The sequence below is a fragment of the Vipera berus genome, assembly GCF_964194415.1.
Source record: "Vipera berus genome assembly, chromosome: 1".
In the NCBI taxonomy this organism is placed as follows: Eukaryota; Metazoa; Chordata; class Lepidosauria; order Squamata; family Viperidae; genus Vipera; species Vipera berus.
In genome coordinates, this window is record NC_138202.1 from 240,936,869 (window position 1) to 240,948,970 (window position 12,102).

The following is a 12,102-nucleotide window of genomic DNA, read 5'->3' on the forward strand; positions in this document are numbered from 1 at the left end:
ACACCACTGACAAGTGATAATTACAATCAGCTCTTGAAGTTCCAGCTGTCACAATACCCCTGCGGTCACAAGATTACAATCTGGGTGTTGGCAGATTTCTGACACCACAGCATCCTATGGCCATATGGTTGCAATTTTGATATCTTCCCTGCCAGCTTTCCACAAGCAAAGTCAGTGGGCAAGCCAGCAGGAAGTCAGATGTTGCGATAATGTGAGGTCCTTGCTTAATGACCTGTGATTTGCTTAATCAGCAAATCGGAACAGCCATTGCTAAGCAGTCATGGTCATGTGACATCACTCTTTACAACTGCGTCGCTTAGCAATGGAAATTCCAGTCCCAATTACTGTTAAATGAGGATTATTTATACACATACATGCATGAAAATGACTTTAATTAAACTTTATATTAGCTTAATTGTTTTAATTAATCAGTTTAATTGCTATTGTAGCTACTGTTCGTTGCATTAAAACTGCATTAATGAAGCATAAAGAACCAATTGTTTTTGTGTTTTGCAATCATAATGGCTATTATTTTAAAAACATATTATTTTGTGATGAACATGGCTCGTCTTCTTCCAGTTTTCATAAAACTCCTGCTCTCTTAACAGGTATAATTCTCCATTTGCCTTTCTCCTGAGAAAATTGTTTTTGAAAGAATACATGGCTTTCTAAACGCAGTTTTCTGTAGACAAAATTAATGTTTTTAACTTGGCTTTTAACTTGGCTTTAACTTGGCTTTAACTTGGCTTTTAACTTTTGTATGTTTGATTTTTAACTCCCTGTAAACCGCCCTGAGTCCTCAGGGAAAGGGCGGTATATAAATGCAATAAAATAAAATAAATAAATAAATAAATGTTCCAGCTCCAGAAAAAGAGGAAACTAAGGGAAAAAATATCTTGTGAATATTCATAATTGATCACATATTTTCTTCCATTCAAATGGGACAAAGTTGTGCGGATTTTAAAAAAAGTCACAGCAAAATGAGTTACCTTTTAATTACAGAATTGACAGCTACTTGTAGACCTGAACAATAATGTGTATTTCTTAACTTTTTTCTTTTTAACAAAAATCTTTCTAGAAGCATCTTTCATTGGAAGTCTGCATGTTGCAGTTTTTCTTTGCGTACATCCAGAGGTAGGTTTTCTATTCTAACATCCCTTTCGATAGTATCAAGTTATTATAGAAGGTCCCATTTGCACAACAGTTCTGTTAAGGTCAGAGAATTCTGAGACATTGGATTAAAGGGATACAGAAGGAATTGAGCTGCAGAATTCCAGATTTTGGAGAATGAGACACTTGCTTAAAAATCAAAACTTCCATTCGACTAAGGAATTTCATGTTTTCCTTCCTAGTTCTGTATGCTGACTTTTTACACTTAGAAGTATGGCAACATCATTTCATTTACTCAATCCTAGACAGCCCTTCTAAACAATAATAATGAAAATCATTTGGATATAGGATTACGTGACTTTTTATTTCCTCTAGAATCCCAGTCTCCAATTTAGTAGACAGCTGGGCCTCTTTGCTGCTGCTCCTAAAGGATTCCATACCACTCGGCCTTCCAGCCCCAGGGCAGTTTCTAATACTTGGGTGAGTCATTCTGTGACCATAGGCAGAGTCAATTTTTTTTCCCTTTTGGAAAAATGCCAGGAAAAGGTTAACTATTAGAAATGTTGGACTTTTGTATTGAAAAATTAGACCGCTACTTAATCTTGAGGACAGTTTTTAGCCTTCTGGTTGTGAGGAAGACTAGAAACTTTCAAGACATTTGAAATCTTGCAAATCTCATGGATAACCTTATCCCTATGGTTAACTCTAATATGGACTTCCCAAATGTTCAATGAGAGTGGCACGGCTGCATCTTGCTATTCCCTTCGCTTCAGTTTAAACCATGAGTTTAAATATGAGCTGATAGCATTTGTCATAGCAGCGTGCAGAAACCCAAAATAGTGCTAGTCAGAATTGATTAAAGACCGGCTCTTTGAACCCAAATTTCAATCAGTTTCAAACTTTGCCTAAAGGTGTGAAGAACGAAAGCACTTTCATCAGACCTCACAACCTTGGAGAAATAAGTCTGTTGTCTGATAATAATGGATGTAGCAGCATTTTTTAGAATTGCTCAGGCGAGAGAAAGTAACACTTTTAGGGCCAATTATTCTCAGGGTATTTTTTTATCATTCAAAGGGTAATCTGTTTTCATGGCGAAACTTGCCAATTTTTACTCTATACTAGGCAAACCATGCTTCATTGGGTAACTGTTTTCAGAGATATTTCCTTATTGAATTCCCCAATGCTTCTTCAACAATGGCAGAGCTTCTAATGTACTTGAAAAGTTTTGAAAATTCAAGAAGATGTTCAGAGATCAATAAAGGAGAAAATTTGTAGCTCACGGTTGAAATGAGGGGTCCTTGGTGCTCTCCAAGCTTGCTTATTTTCTTGCAGCCTTTATCACCCAAACTAAGTAACATGATGATGTTACCTAGTTTGGGTAATGAAACATCTGCAAGAAAATAAGCAAGCTGAGAGAGCACCAAGGACCCTTCATATTCAGAGATATGTATCTGCCTTGAAAGTAGCCCATGCTCAATCAAACATCAGCAATTTTTTTATTACGTTTTGTATTACGTCAAAAAATACTTTATGATTATTTTTATGTCATAAAATGTTTTAGAATATCTGTACAGTAGTTTAGGGCTGCAGGGAGCCACAAGTAGTTCATCCCTGTATATAGAGGAGACCAAGTTACATTTTTGGTGAATTTTCGTATTGTCATGCCCATGCCCATTCTCTTCTCTTTTAAAGCTTTTCCAATTCTCAACTGTAATTTTTCAGGAGCCTTCAGACAAAGAAGAGCTCCTAAAATGTATTTAATAAACTGATTAAGTCAGTGATTCTCAACCTGTAGTCCGTGGACCCCTTTGGGCCTCCAGTGTCGTCACAAGGGATCCACAACGACTTGAAGAAATGTTATTTAAATCTTAAGTCTTGATGATCGGTGGCCATGGTCCGTGGCCACAAAAGGTATTTAAAGGGGGTCTGTAGTGAAGAAAAGGTTGAGAAGCACTGGATTAAATTATAAAAATGTATACCCCACATTTATTGTTAAAATAAATCCCAGCAACTTTTCTTAGGATATAACTTCTTAGGATGTCCAAGTGTGGAATCTGAAAGGCTGTAAATATGATCTTTGGCTTAACCCTTGCTGTTTTTCCACAAGCCTTCCCCTCTATTCATAGGCTTCTGAAACCTCTCTTCTCTTGAAATCCCTCTTTCTAAAACTGAAGCAAGAAGTTTATGTTTTCCTTTTTCTTTCTTGTTCTTTTAAAGTGTGTTAAATGAGTTTATTATGAAAAATCCAAATCTGGATAATAAGAAAGACCAGAGAGATCTGCAGGTAAGAAATCTATAAAAACAGTGATTATTGAATTCAAGTATGATATGAAAAAGAATGTAAAGAATGCATGCTGATTACCAAGAAAATGCTTGTTTTCTTTTTCTCACCCTGTTTTATTTTACTGACACTTTTTAAATCCTGAATCACTGTTGGGTTCTCCTTTTCAAAACAGCTATCTTCTGTCATAACATGCATGCTATGCTGATGTTGACTTTTTGCACTTGATTCAATTTCATACGCCAGTTGGGTTTTTTTTGTTCCAGAAAATGAAATGTGTCAATGACATTGTCAAAGTCTCAGGTTTATGTATATTTCTAGTTTACTCTGTCGCAAAGTAGGTTTTCACAACATATTGAGTTGGTTTTCTTTAGAGAGTTTCAGACACTCACCAGCCAGCACATAATGGCATTCCACACAGGACAGTATTGTCTCACTACACTATTCATTACTTTTGAAGGAGAGAGAAAGATATCAAAGATATATATATATATATATATATATATATATATATATATATATATATATATATATATAGATATATATATAGATATATATATATATATATATATATATATATATATATATATATATATATATATATATATATATATATATATATATATATATATATATATATATATATACAACTCTAGGGGCCGGTGCTCATCTCCGTTTCAAAGCTGAAGAGCCAGCGCTTGTCCGAGGACGGCTCCGTGGTCATGTGGCCGGCATGACTAGACGCCAAAGGCGCACAGAACGCTGTTACCTTTATATATATAAGACATCCTACTATTAAATACAGTACATTGTGTTGTTTAAGTGTTCCCTTTATTTTTTTGAGCATAATATAATTCATAAGAACTTTTCTTTTACTTCTGTTTATTTGCCGCCTCCCCAGGATGTAACATACAAAATAGTGGATGCCATTGGGGCAATTGCAGGCTCATCCCTGGAACAGACTACCTGGCTGAGGCGAAATTTAGAGGTTAAGCCTTCTCCCAAAATAATGGTCGATGGAAACAACCTGGAGTCTGATGTTGAAGGTGATTTTTAGTTTTCTTTGTTCATCTGAATATCTGACTGGAATTATAAAAGCTTTAACTAAATATAATTTGGAGCAGGAGCATTGTTCATTAAAATAACCTTATCACTATGGTTAATTCCAGTACAAACCTTTCCAATGTTCAAAGTGAGAATGGCGTGGTTGCATCTTTGCAAACAGCATTTCTTTCTTTTTCATGTGTTTAATTTAGATATGTTATCTCCGGCTTTGGAAACCTCAAGCATAACTCCATCAGTTTTTAGCGTCCATGCCTTAACGCTATTGTCAGAAGTAAGTGTTTTTGCAGTTCTTGATTTTATACATAATGCAACAACAGATAAAACGTTACACATTTTTTGGAATTTTATTGCAATTACTTACTGCCAAATCGACCTTAGAGGTTTTTATGTTGACTCAAGGCAAAATTATTCTGTGATTCATTGACATGAAAATATTTTCTGTCCTTCATTTCACCTCTCTTTTTTATGTCATTTTGGATCTTGGATGTAGCCTGGAGCAAAAACAAATGTTTCACGTTTTCATTATTATGAACAGAAGGGTGGGGGGGGGAAGAAATGTGAAGGCGTTTATGCCATTAATGAAGATAATTCTGCATTTTTTTGTTTTGTGTGAAATTATGCCAAAGGATAATTGTGCTTAGTTCTACAGTCATTAGGATATTTATATGCTTTTCATTCCACGTATTTTAGAATATGTCAGTCCTATAACTGTGATTAATAGTTAACTGTTTCTCTTTTAAAGAAGTTGATTTAATTGAAACTAATCATAAAAAAGTAAAATCTTCTTTGACTCAAACTCACTTTTGGGTGGCTTCATGAGTATGCCCATGTAATTTCCTCAACAGTGGTCGGAAGTGACTTACTTCTGCCTTCTAGTATTTTTTGTAATTTCCCAGTCCAGCCTACAGCTCTGGCATTTCTGTCTTCACCCAAGGAAATGGATTGGACTAGAAGACCTCCAAAGTCCCTTCCAGCTCTGTTATTCTGTGACAAGAACTGACCAAATCCAGTCCTGCTTAGATTTTTAAGCCCAGACAAGTTATTGTTAAGGATGGTTTGGTAGTTGAGATGGCACAACAAACCGTCATTAATGAAGCAGAATCCAAAGTATAGATTGGGAAAAGAGAGTTTGTTTACATCTTCCACGTTTTCAAGATGTTTAACATATCTGCTATCTTTTCTAAGATGCATTTACAATACATTCTATTTCAGAGCTTTGTAAGTACATTCTCATCTTTATAGAGCAATGCAAGAAAAAAACCCGTACATATTAGAGCAGGGGTGTCAAACTCAATTTCATTGAGGGCCACATCAGCATTGTGGTTGCCTTCAAAGGGCCAGGTGGGTGTGGCCTGGGTGGGCGTGGCCTACTGGGTGGGCAAGGCTAAAGTGCGTATGGCCTACTGGGTGGGCATGGCCAGCTCTACATCGTTCGCATCAAGGGTGCCTATGGGGGCCTGGGCAGGAGTGGGACAGATCTGAGGGTCTCTGGCAGGAGGAGGGTCTCTGGGCCAGGGCCAAGGCAGTGGGGGCCGTTCCCTCACTGTTTCCAGGATGGCTTCGCGGGCCGCATGAAACCACTTCGCGGGCCGGATCTTGCCCCCGGGCCTTGTGTTTGACATGTCTGTATTAGAGACTGATTTAGGTCAGCGCCATTCCCGTAGGTATATGGTTGCGTATTCATTGACGTGAAAATGAAGTAGTCTTTTATATCATCTGTCTTGTATTTATGACTTTATAGATTAATTCACATTCTGAAGTATCTGCATGTGTGTGTGTGTGTGTGTGTGTGTGTGTGTATAGAATCTTGGAAATCATCCTTTGCTGTGATCTTACTGAAACAATTAAAATGTTTTAAACAGTAATGAGTAGGTTGCTAAGGAAAGTTGTGACGTTTTCCCTGTTCTCTTTCAGGTTTTGGCTCATCTCCTGGACATGGTTTTCTATAGCGATGAGAAGGAAAGAGTTATTCCTCTTCTTGTAAATATAATGCACTACGTTGTGCCTTATCTTCGCAACCACAGGTATCTTTGCAGAGTACAACAGAAAGCCCCACTGTCCCCCTTATCCCATATTTTGTCCTGCTCCTCTAATCTAGAAACAAACAAACAAGGTCACATGCGGCCTCAAGACGACAAGCAGAGGAGCAGGGAAGCCAGGGGAGGGAGGAGCTTTTAGTAACGAGCCAAAGTGGACGGTGCTGCTGTCCATTTTATCAGGAAAAATAATTCCGAATTCATGTAAAGCTGGTGTTTTCAGATTATTTTTCACAGAAACATTTTGTATTTATAGTAACTTGAGATGTGGGGGTGGGGCGATTTCTCCTTCCAGTGCCCATAATGCACCCAGTTATCGAGCCTGTGTCCAGCTCTTGAGCAGTCTGAGTGGATATCAGTATACCAGGAGAGCATGGAAGAAAGAAGCTTTCGATCTCTTTATGGATCCCAGTTTCTTTCAGATGGATGCTTCTTGTGTGAAACAGTAAGGCTTGAATCATTGCTCGTATTTGAAATTAGTATCCGGGAAATAAAATTAAATATTCCTATGAAACAAATATGCGGAAACCCCCAATGACCTGCACATCTTTCTCATCCACTTATAAAACCTGTTTTGGTGGAAGTATAATAATTTATTTATTTTATTTATTTTATTACATTTATATACCGCCCTTTCCCGAAGGGTGATTAAAAAACCAAAATACAAAAGTTAAAAACAAATTTAAAAAATTATATTTGTCCCTGCATAAATAAAACCCCAGTTAAAATTAAGATTAATCCTCAGCCTGGGCCAGAGAGCTCGAAGAGCCAGGTCTTCAGGTCCCGGCGGAATGAACGGAGGTCGGGGGCAGTCCTCAGCTCCACTGGCAGCTGGTTCCAAAGGGCAGGCGCCCCCACTGAGAAGGCCCTATCCCTGGGTGTCGTCCGCCGGCAATCTCTTACCGGTGGCACCCTGAGAAGACCCTCCCTGTGGGAGCGCACTGGACGAAGGGAACTTGATGCCGGCAGCAGGTGTTCCCTCAGATATCCCGGACCCAAGCCATTTAGGGCTTTATAGGTCATCACCAGCACCTTGAATCTCACCCGGAGGGCAACCGGAAGCCAATGCAGCTCGCGGAGTAGAGGTGTTACATGGGAGTATCGGGAAACCCCCATCACAACTCGCGCGGCCGCATTCTGCACCAAATGAAGCCTCCGAGTGTTCCTCAAGGGCAGCCCCATGTAGAGAGCGTTGCAGTAGTCTAAACGGGAGGTCACGAGCGCATGAGTGACTGTGCGTAGGGCATCTCGGTCCAGATAGGGTCGCAACTGGCGCACCAGGCGAACCTGGGCAAAAGCCCCCCTGGTCACGGCTCCTATATGGTCTTCAAAATTGAGTCGTGAATCCAGGAGGACGCCCAAGTTGCGAGCCCTATCAACGGGGGGTAACACCTCACCCCCCATCGTTAGAGATGGAATAGTCTGGTTGACCCGAGATGCCGATATGCACAGCCACTCAGTCTTGGCGGGATTGAGACGAAGCCTGTTTCTCCCCATCCAGACCTGGACCGCCTCCAGGCAACGGGACATCACAGCGAGGGCATCGCTGGGTTGGTTCGGGGTGGAAAGAAAAAGTTGGGTATCCTCAGCGTACTGATGATACCCCACCCCGAAACCACGAATTATCTCACCCAGCGGGTTCATATAGATGTTGAACAGGAGGGGCGAGAGAACCAACCCCTGAGGAACTCCACAAATGAGAGGCCTCGGGGCGGATCTCTGCCCTCCCGTCAACACTGCGAATGGCCCAGGAGATAGGAGGAGAACCACCGTAAAACGGTGCCTCCCACTCCCAACCCCCTGAGACGCCGCAGTAGGATACCATGGTCGATGGTATCAAAAGCCGCTGAGAGATCTAATAGGACCAGGACAGAGGAGCAACCCCTGTCCCGAGCCTTCCAGAGATCATTCACCAGCGCGACCAATGCCGTCTCCGTGCTGTATCCGGGCCTGAAACCCGATTGGTACGGGTCCAGATAATCAGTTTCCTCCAGGAACAGAGGAAGCTGATGCGCCACCACACTCTCAACAACCTTCGCCAAAAAGCGAAGGTTGGAGACTGGACGATAGTTGTTTAAAACAGCCGGGTCCAGGGCAGGCTTCTTGAGGAGGGGTCTCACCACCGCCTCCTTCAAGGCGGCAGGGAAGACACCCTCCTTCAAAGAAGCAGTTATTACTGCGTGGAACCAGCCTCGTGTCCCCTCCTGGGCCACATAAGCTAGCCAGGAGGGGCACGGATCCAACAAACAGGTGGTGGTGCTCAGCCTCCCCATGATCCTGTCCACATCATCAGGGGAAACAGGATCGAACTCAGTCCAGATAACATGCTCAAGACCGTCCGATTCCTCCACATCAGACTCTGCCCAGTCAGAGTCCAGACCGGTCCGGATCTGAGCGATTTTGTCCGCCAGATGATGACTAAACTCCTCGGCTCGTCCCCGTAAGGGATCCTCCCTCACCTCCTGATTAAGGAGGGAGCGAGTTACCCTAAACAGGGCGGCCGGGCGATTATCTGCGGACGCGATAAGGGCAGCGAAGTAGTTAGAGTTCGCCGTCCTTATCGCCGCAAGATAAGACCTTATAAAGGTTCTTAACTGCAATCGGTCAGATTCGGATCGGCTGGACCTCCAACCGCTCTCTAGACCCCGTCTCCGACGCTTCATCTCCCGGAGCTCCGCAGAGAACCATGGAGCCCAGCGGGATCTGCGCCGGGTCAGAGGTCGCAAGGGTACAACACAGTCAAGTGCCCCGGCGGCCGCCCTTTCCCAGGCATCCACCAGGACATCGACTGGGCTGTGGGTAAGGGTGATGGGTATAGGCCCAAGCGCCCTCTGGAACCGTTCCGGGTCCATTAGGCGCCTGGGGCGGAACCACCTGGTCGGTTCCGCAGCCCAGCGGCGGGGGGTGGCATAACAGAAGACCAGCCGCAGGAGGTAATGATCTGACCATGACGGGAGCAATAGTTGGTGTACCCCCTCCCAGATCATCCAGCCACTGTCCAGATAGGAACACCAGGTCGCGAGTATGATCCCCCACATGAGTCGGGCCCTCAATAACTTGGGTCAGGCCCATGGCCGTCATGGAGGCCATGAACTCCCGGACTAACTCAGACGACCCTCCCAGTGAAGGCAGGTTGAAGTCACCCAGAACTATAAGCCTGGGGAACTCCACCGCCAACCCTGAGAGAGTGTCGAGCAGCTCGGGCAGGGCTGTTGCCACATAGCTGGGCGCCAGGTATGTGAGCAACAAGCCCAACTGAGCCCGAGGACCACATCTCAAGAGGAGGGATTCACTCCCGGCCATCTGGACAATGGTGGCCTCCCGCGGGCATAAAGTCTCCCGGACAACCACCGCCACCCCACCACCCCTGCCCTGAGCCCGTGGCTGGTGTAGCACCCAGAAACCTGGAGGGCATAACTCGGTCAGAGGCACCCCTCCCTCCGAGCCCAGCCAAGTCTCCGTAATGCACACCAGATCCGCACATTCCTCCTCGATCAAATCATGAATGAGGGGCCCCTTGTTAACGACAGATCTGGCGTTAAAATAAACCAGCCTGAGCTCAGGGACCTGATCACCCTCATCCCCGGGTAAAAGGGTGCTAACCGGAGGGTCGGAGCGCGCCACCGCTCGGAGACAGCGGGGGCGTGATCCCAGATGTTGATATGGCCCTCCGTGCAACCACCTGCTGCCATTCCCTATCGTCGTGGGGATTTGAAGCCCCACCCCAACATTCACAGAACCAGCAGCCACCTCCCCCAACCCCGTCCCGTCAGGACCCCTAACAGGCCCAGACTGAGTGCCGGTTAAAGATTCCCTCCCCACCCTCCTACCCCTCCCCCTCCCTAACCTTTTAAAATAACCGGCTAAAAAATGTATCAGGGGCCTCTTAGCGCGTCTCAGCTCGAGGCCCCTATCTAAGCCCAGCCACCTCTCGGAGTCCCAACAATTGGGCTCGTCATTAAGGGGAGTGTGGAAACAGGCGGTAGGTCGCGCCCAGGAGGGAGAAACCCCCCTGAGGGCATACAGATCAGCTTCGGAATAATGGAAACAAACCATGCAGCACTAAAATGTCCACATAGGGCAGATGTTACAGATATGTCCAAAGGGTAGTTTGATGGAGTATTGTTATACAGATGAAATATTAAATCCAGTAGGCATGTCTCTCGATCCACTAGACCATCTCAGCTCTCACCTGAGATGGCAATCAAAAGGAAGCCCCAGCCGTCCTCTCACTCCGGCTGAGGAGTCCAATCTGGGGTGGAGAGAAGAGGGAGTCCTGGGCCAAGCCCACCCCAACTGGTCTCACACCAGTGAGGTGGTCAATGACCAGTCCAAGACCGTCCTCCCACCACGGTCAAGTCCCAGGCAAAACTGGTCTGTCAATGGGGAGGTCTTGATTCCAGCCGGGCATGGAGATAGCCATAGTACCTGCCTGCCAGCACAGAAAGCAAGCCAGGCCTCTGCCGATCTTCGGGTCGCCGGCCACTGCCGCCAGTCTGGGGGGGGAGGGCCAAAACATTCTCTCCCCCAAGCGTCCGCCCACCAATCCAAACGATATTCCAGCGGCGGAGAAAGGCATTCCCGGCAGCAATCTAGTATCCGGGCATTCACCAACACGTCCGCTGAGGCCGATGTCCAGGCCCACAATCCACTGCCGCCATCCGGGAGGAGAGGGAGGCTCCGCGCCGCCGAGGACGGTGCCTGCCAGCTAATAGCAACCCTGACTCCTGATCGAATCTCCAGCCGGTGGGATCGTCGCCGCCGCCCCTCCGATGAGCTGCTCATCTATTTAAGATGGTTTTTTTTAATGGAAGCAGCTACCGTAGTTAGGACCTTGGAGTATTTCTCCAGCCTGGAAATTCTGGAGTGATCCTGGAGCCTTCAACCTGTGCTCTGAATCATTGCTGTTCTTTCAATTTCTACAGTTAAGTTCTTTCTAGTTCTCACACTCTTTCCCATTTCTGCTTCATTCCACACCCTTCTTCTGTAGCAGGGATTACTATTTTGGATAGTGTGTGACTGTTGCTGATTCACATTTATCTCCCCAGCCCTTCTCAAACGTGAGCCAAATTATATGGGTACAGGCAGTGCTCAACGTATGACTGGTCAGTGACCATTTGAAGTTGACAAACCTCCTCAGAGATACTTATGAGCTGGTTCCAAAGCTCCGATGGCCAGCTGACATCCCCCCTGTGGTCACGTAACCACATCCTAGGTGCTTGGCAACCGGTCCAGGTTTACAGCCCTTTGCAATGCCCCACAGTCACACGATCACACTTAAAAAAAATAATTTTTTTGCTGTAAACCAACATTTACTTCCAGTTTTCAGCAAAACCAGCCCATAGCGAACAATTGGCTCGCTTAATGACTGCTCCATTCACTTAACTACCGCTTCAAAAAAGGTGGTAAAATCAAGCTAAGTCATGTGGGTAACCTGTTTTATGACCGTCATGACTTCGGCTTCCTTAAGTAGTCTTCAATTTACAACCACAATTGGGACCAGAGTTGCCACTGCTAAGCAAGATGATCGTTAAGGAAGTCATGCTTGGTTTTACTACCTTTTTTGCAACGGTTAGTAAGTGAATCCTTGCAGTTCTTAAGTGAATCCAG

The 12,102-nt window shown here is 44.6% G+C and overlaps 1 protein-coding gene across 1 annotated transcript in view; it reads left to right on the forward strand.

Moving 5' to 3' along the window:
- The window catches only part of DOP1A (DOP1 leucine zipper like protein A), a 68,679-nt gene that overhangs the window by 46,708 nt on the left and 9,869 nt on the right, over positions 1-12,102 (forward strand). The window contains exons 23-29 of the mRNA XM_081314919.1: positions 1,079-1,134; positions 1,486-1,590; positions 3,328-3,394; positions 4,293-4,437; positions 4,648-4,727; positions 6,371-6,480; positions 6,788-6,937. Of these exons, the coding sequence (XP_081171045.1) occupies positions 1,079-1,134; positions 1,486-1,590; positions 3,328-3,394; positions 4,293-4,437; positions 4,648-4,727; positions 6,371-6,480; positions 6,788-6,937 (713 nt within the window). The remainder of the gene's footprint in view (positions 1-1,078; positions 1,135-1,485; positions 1,591-3,327; positions 3,395-4,292; positions 4,438-4,647; positions 4,728-6,370; positions 6,481-6,787; positions 6,938-12,102) is intronic.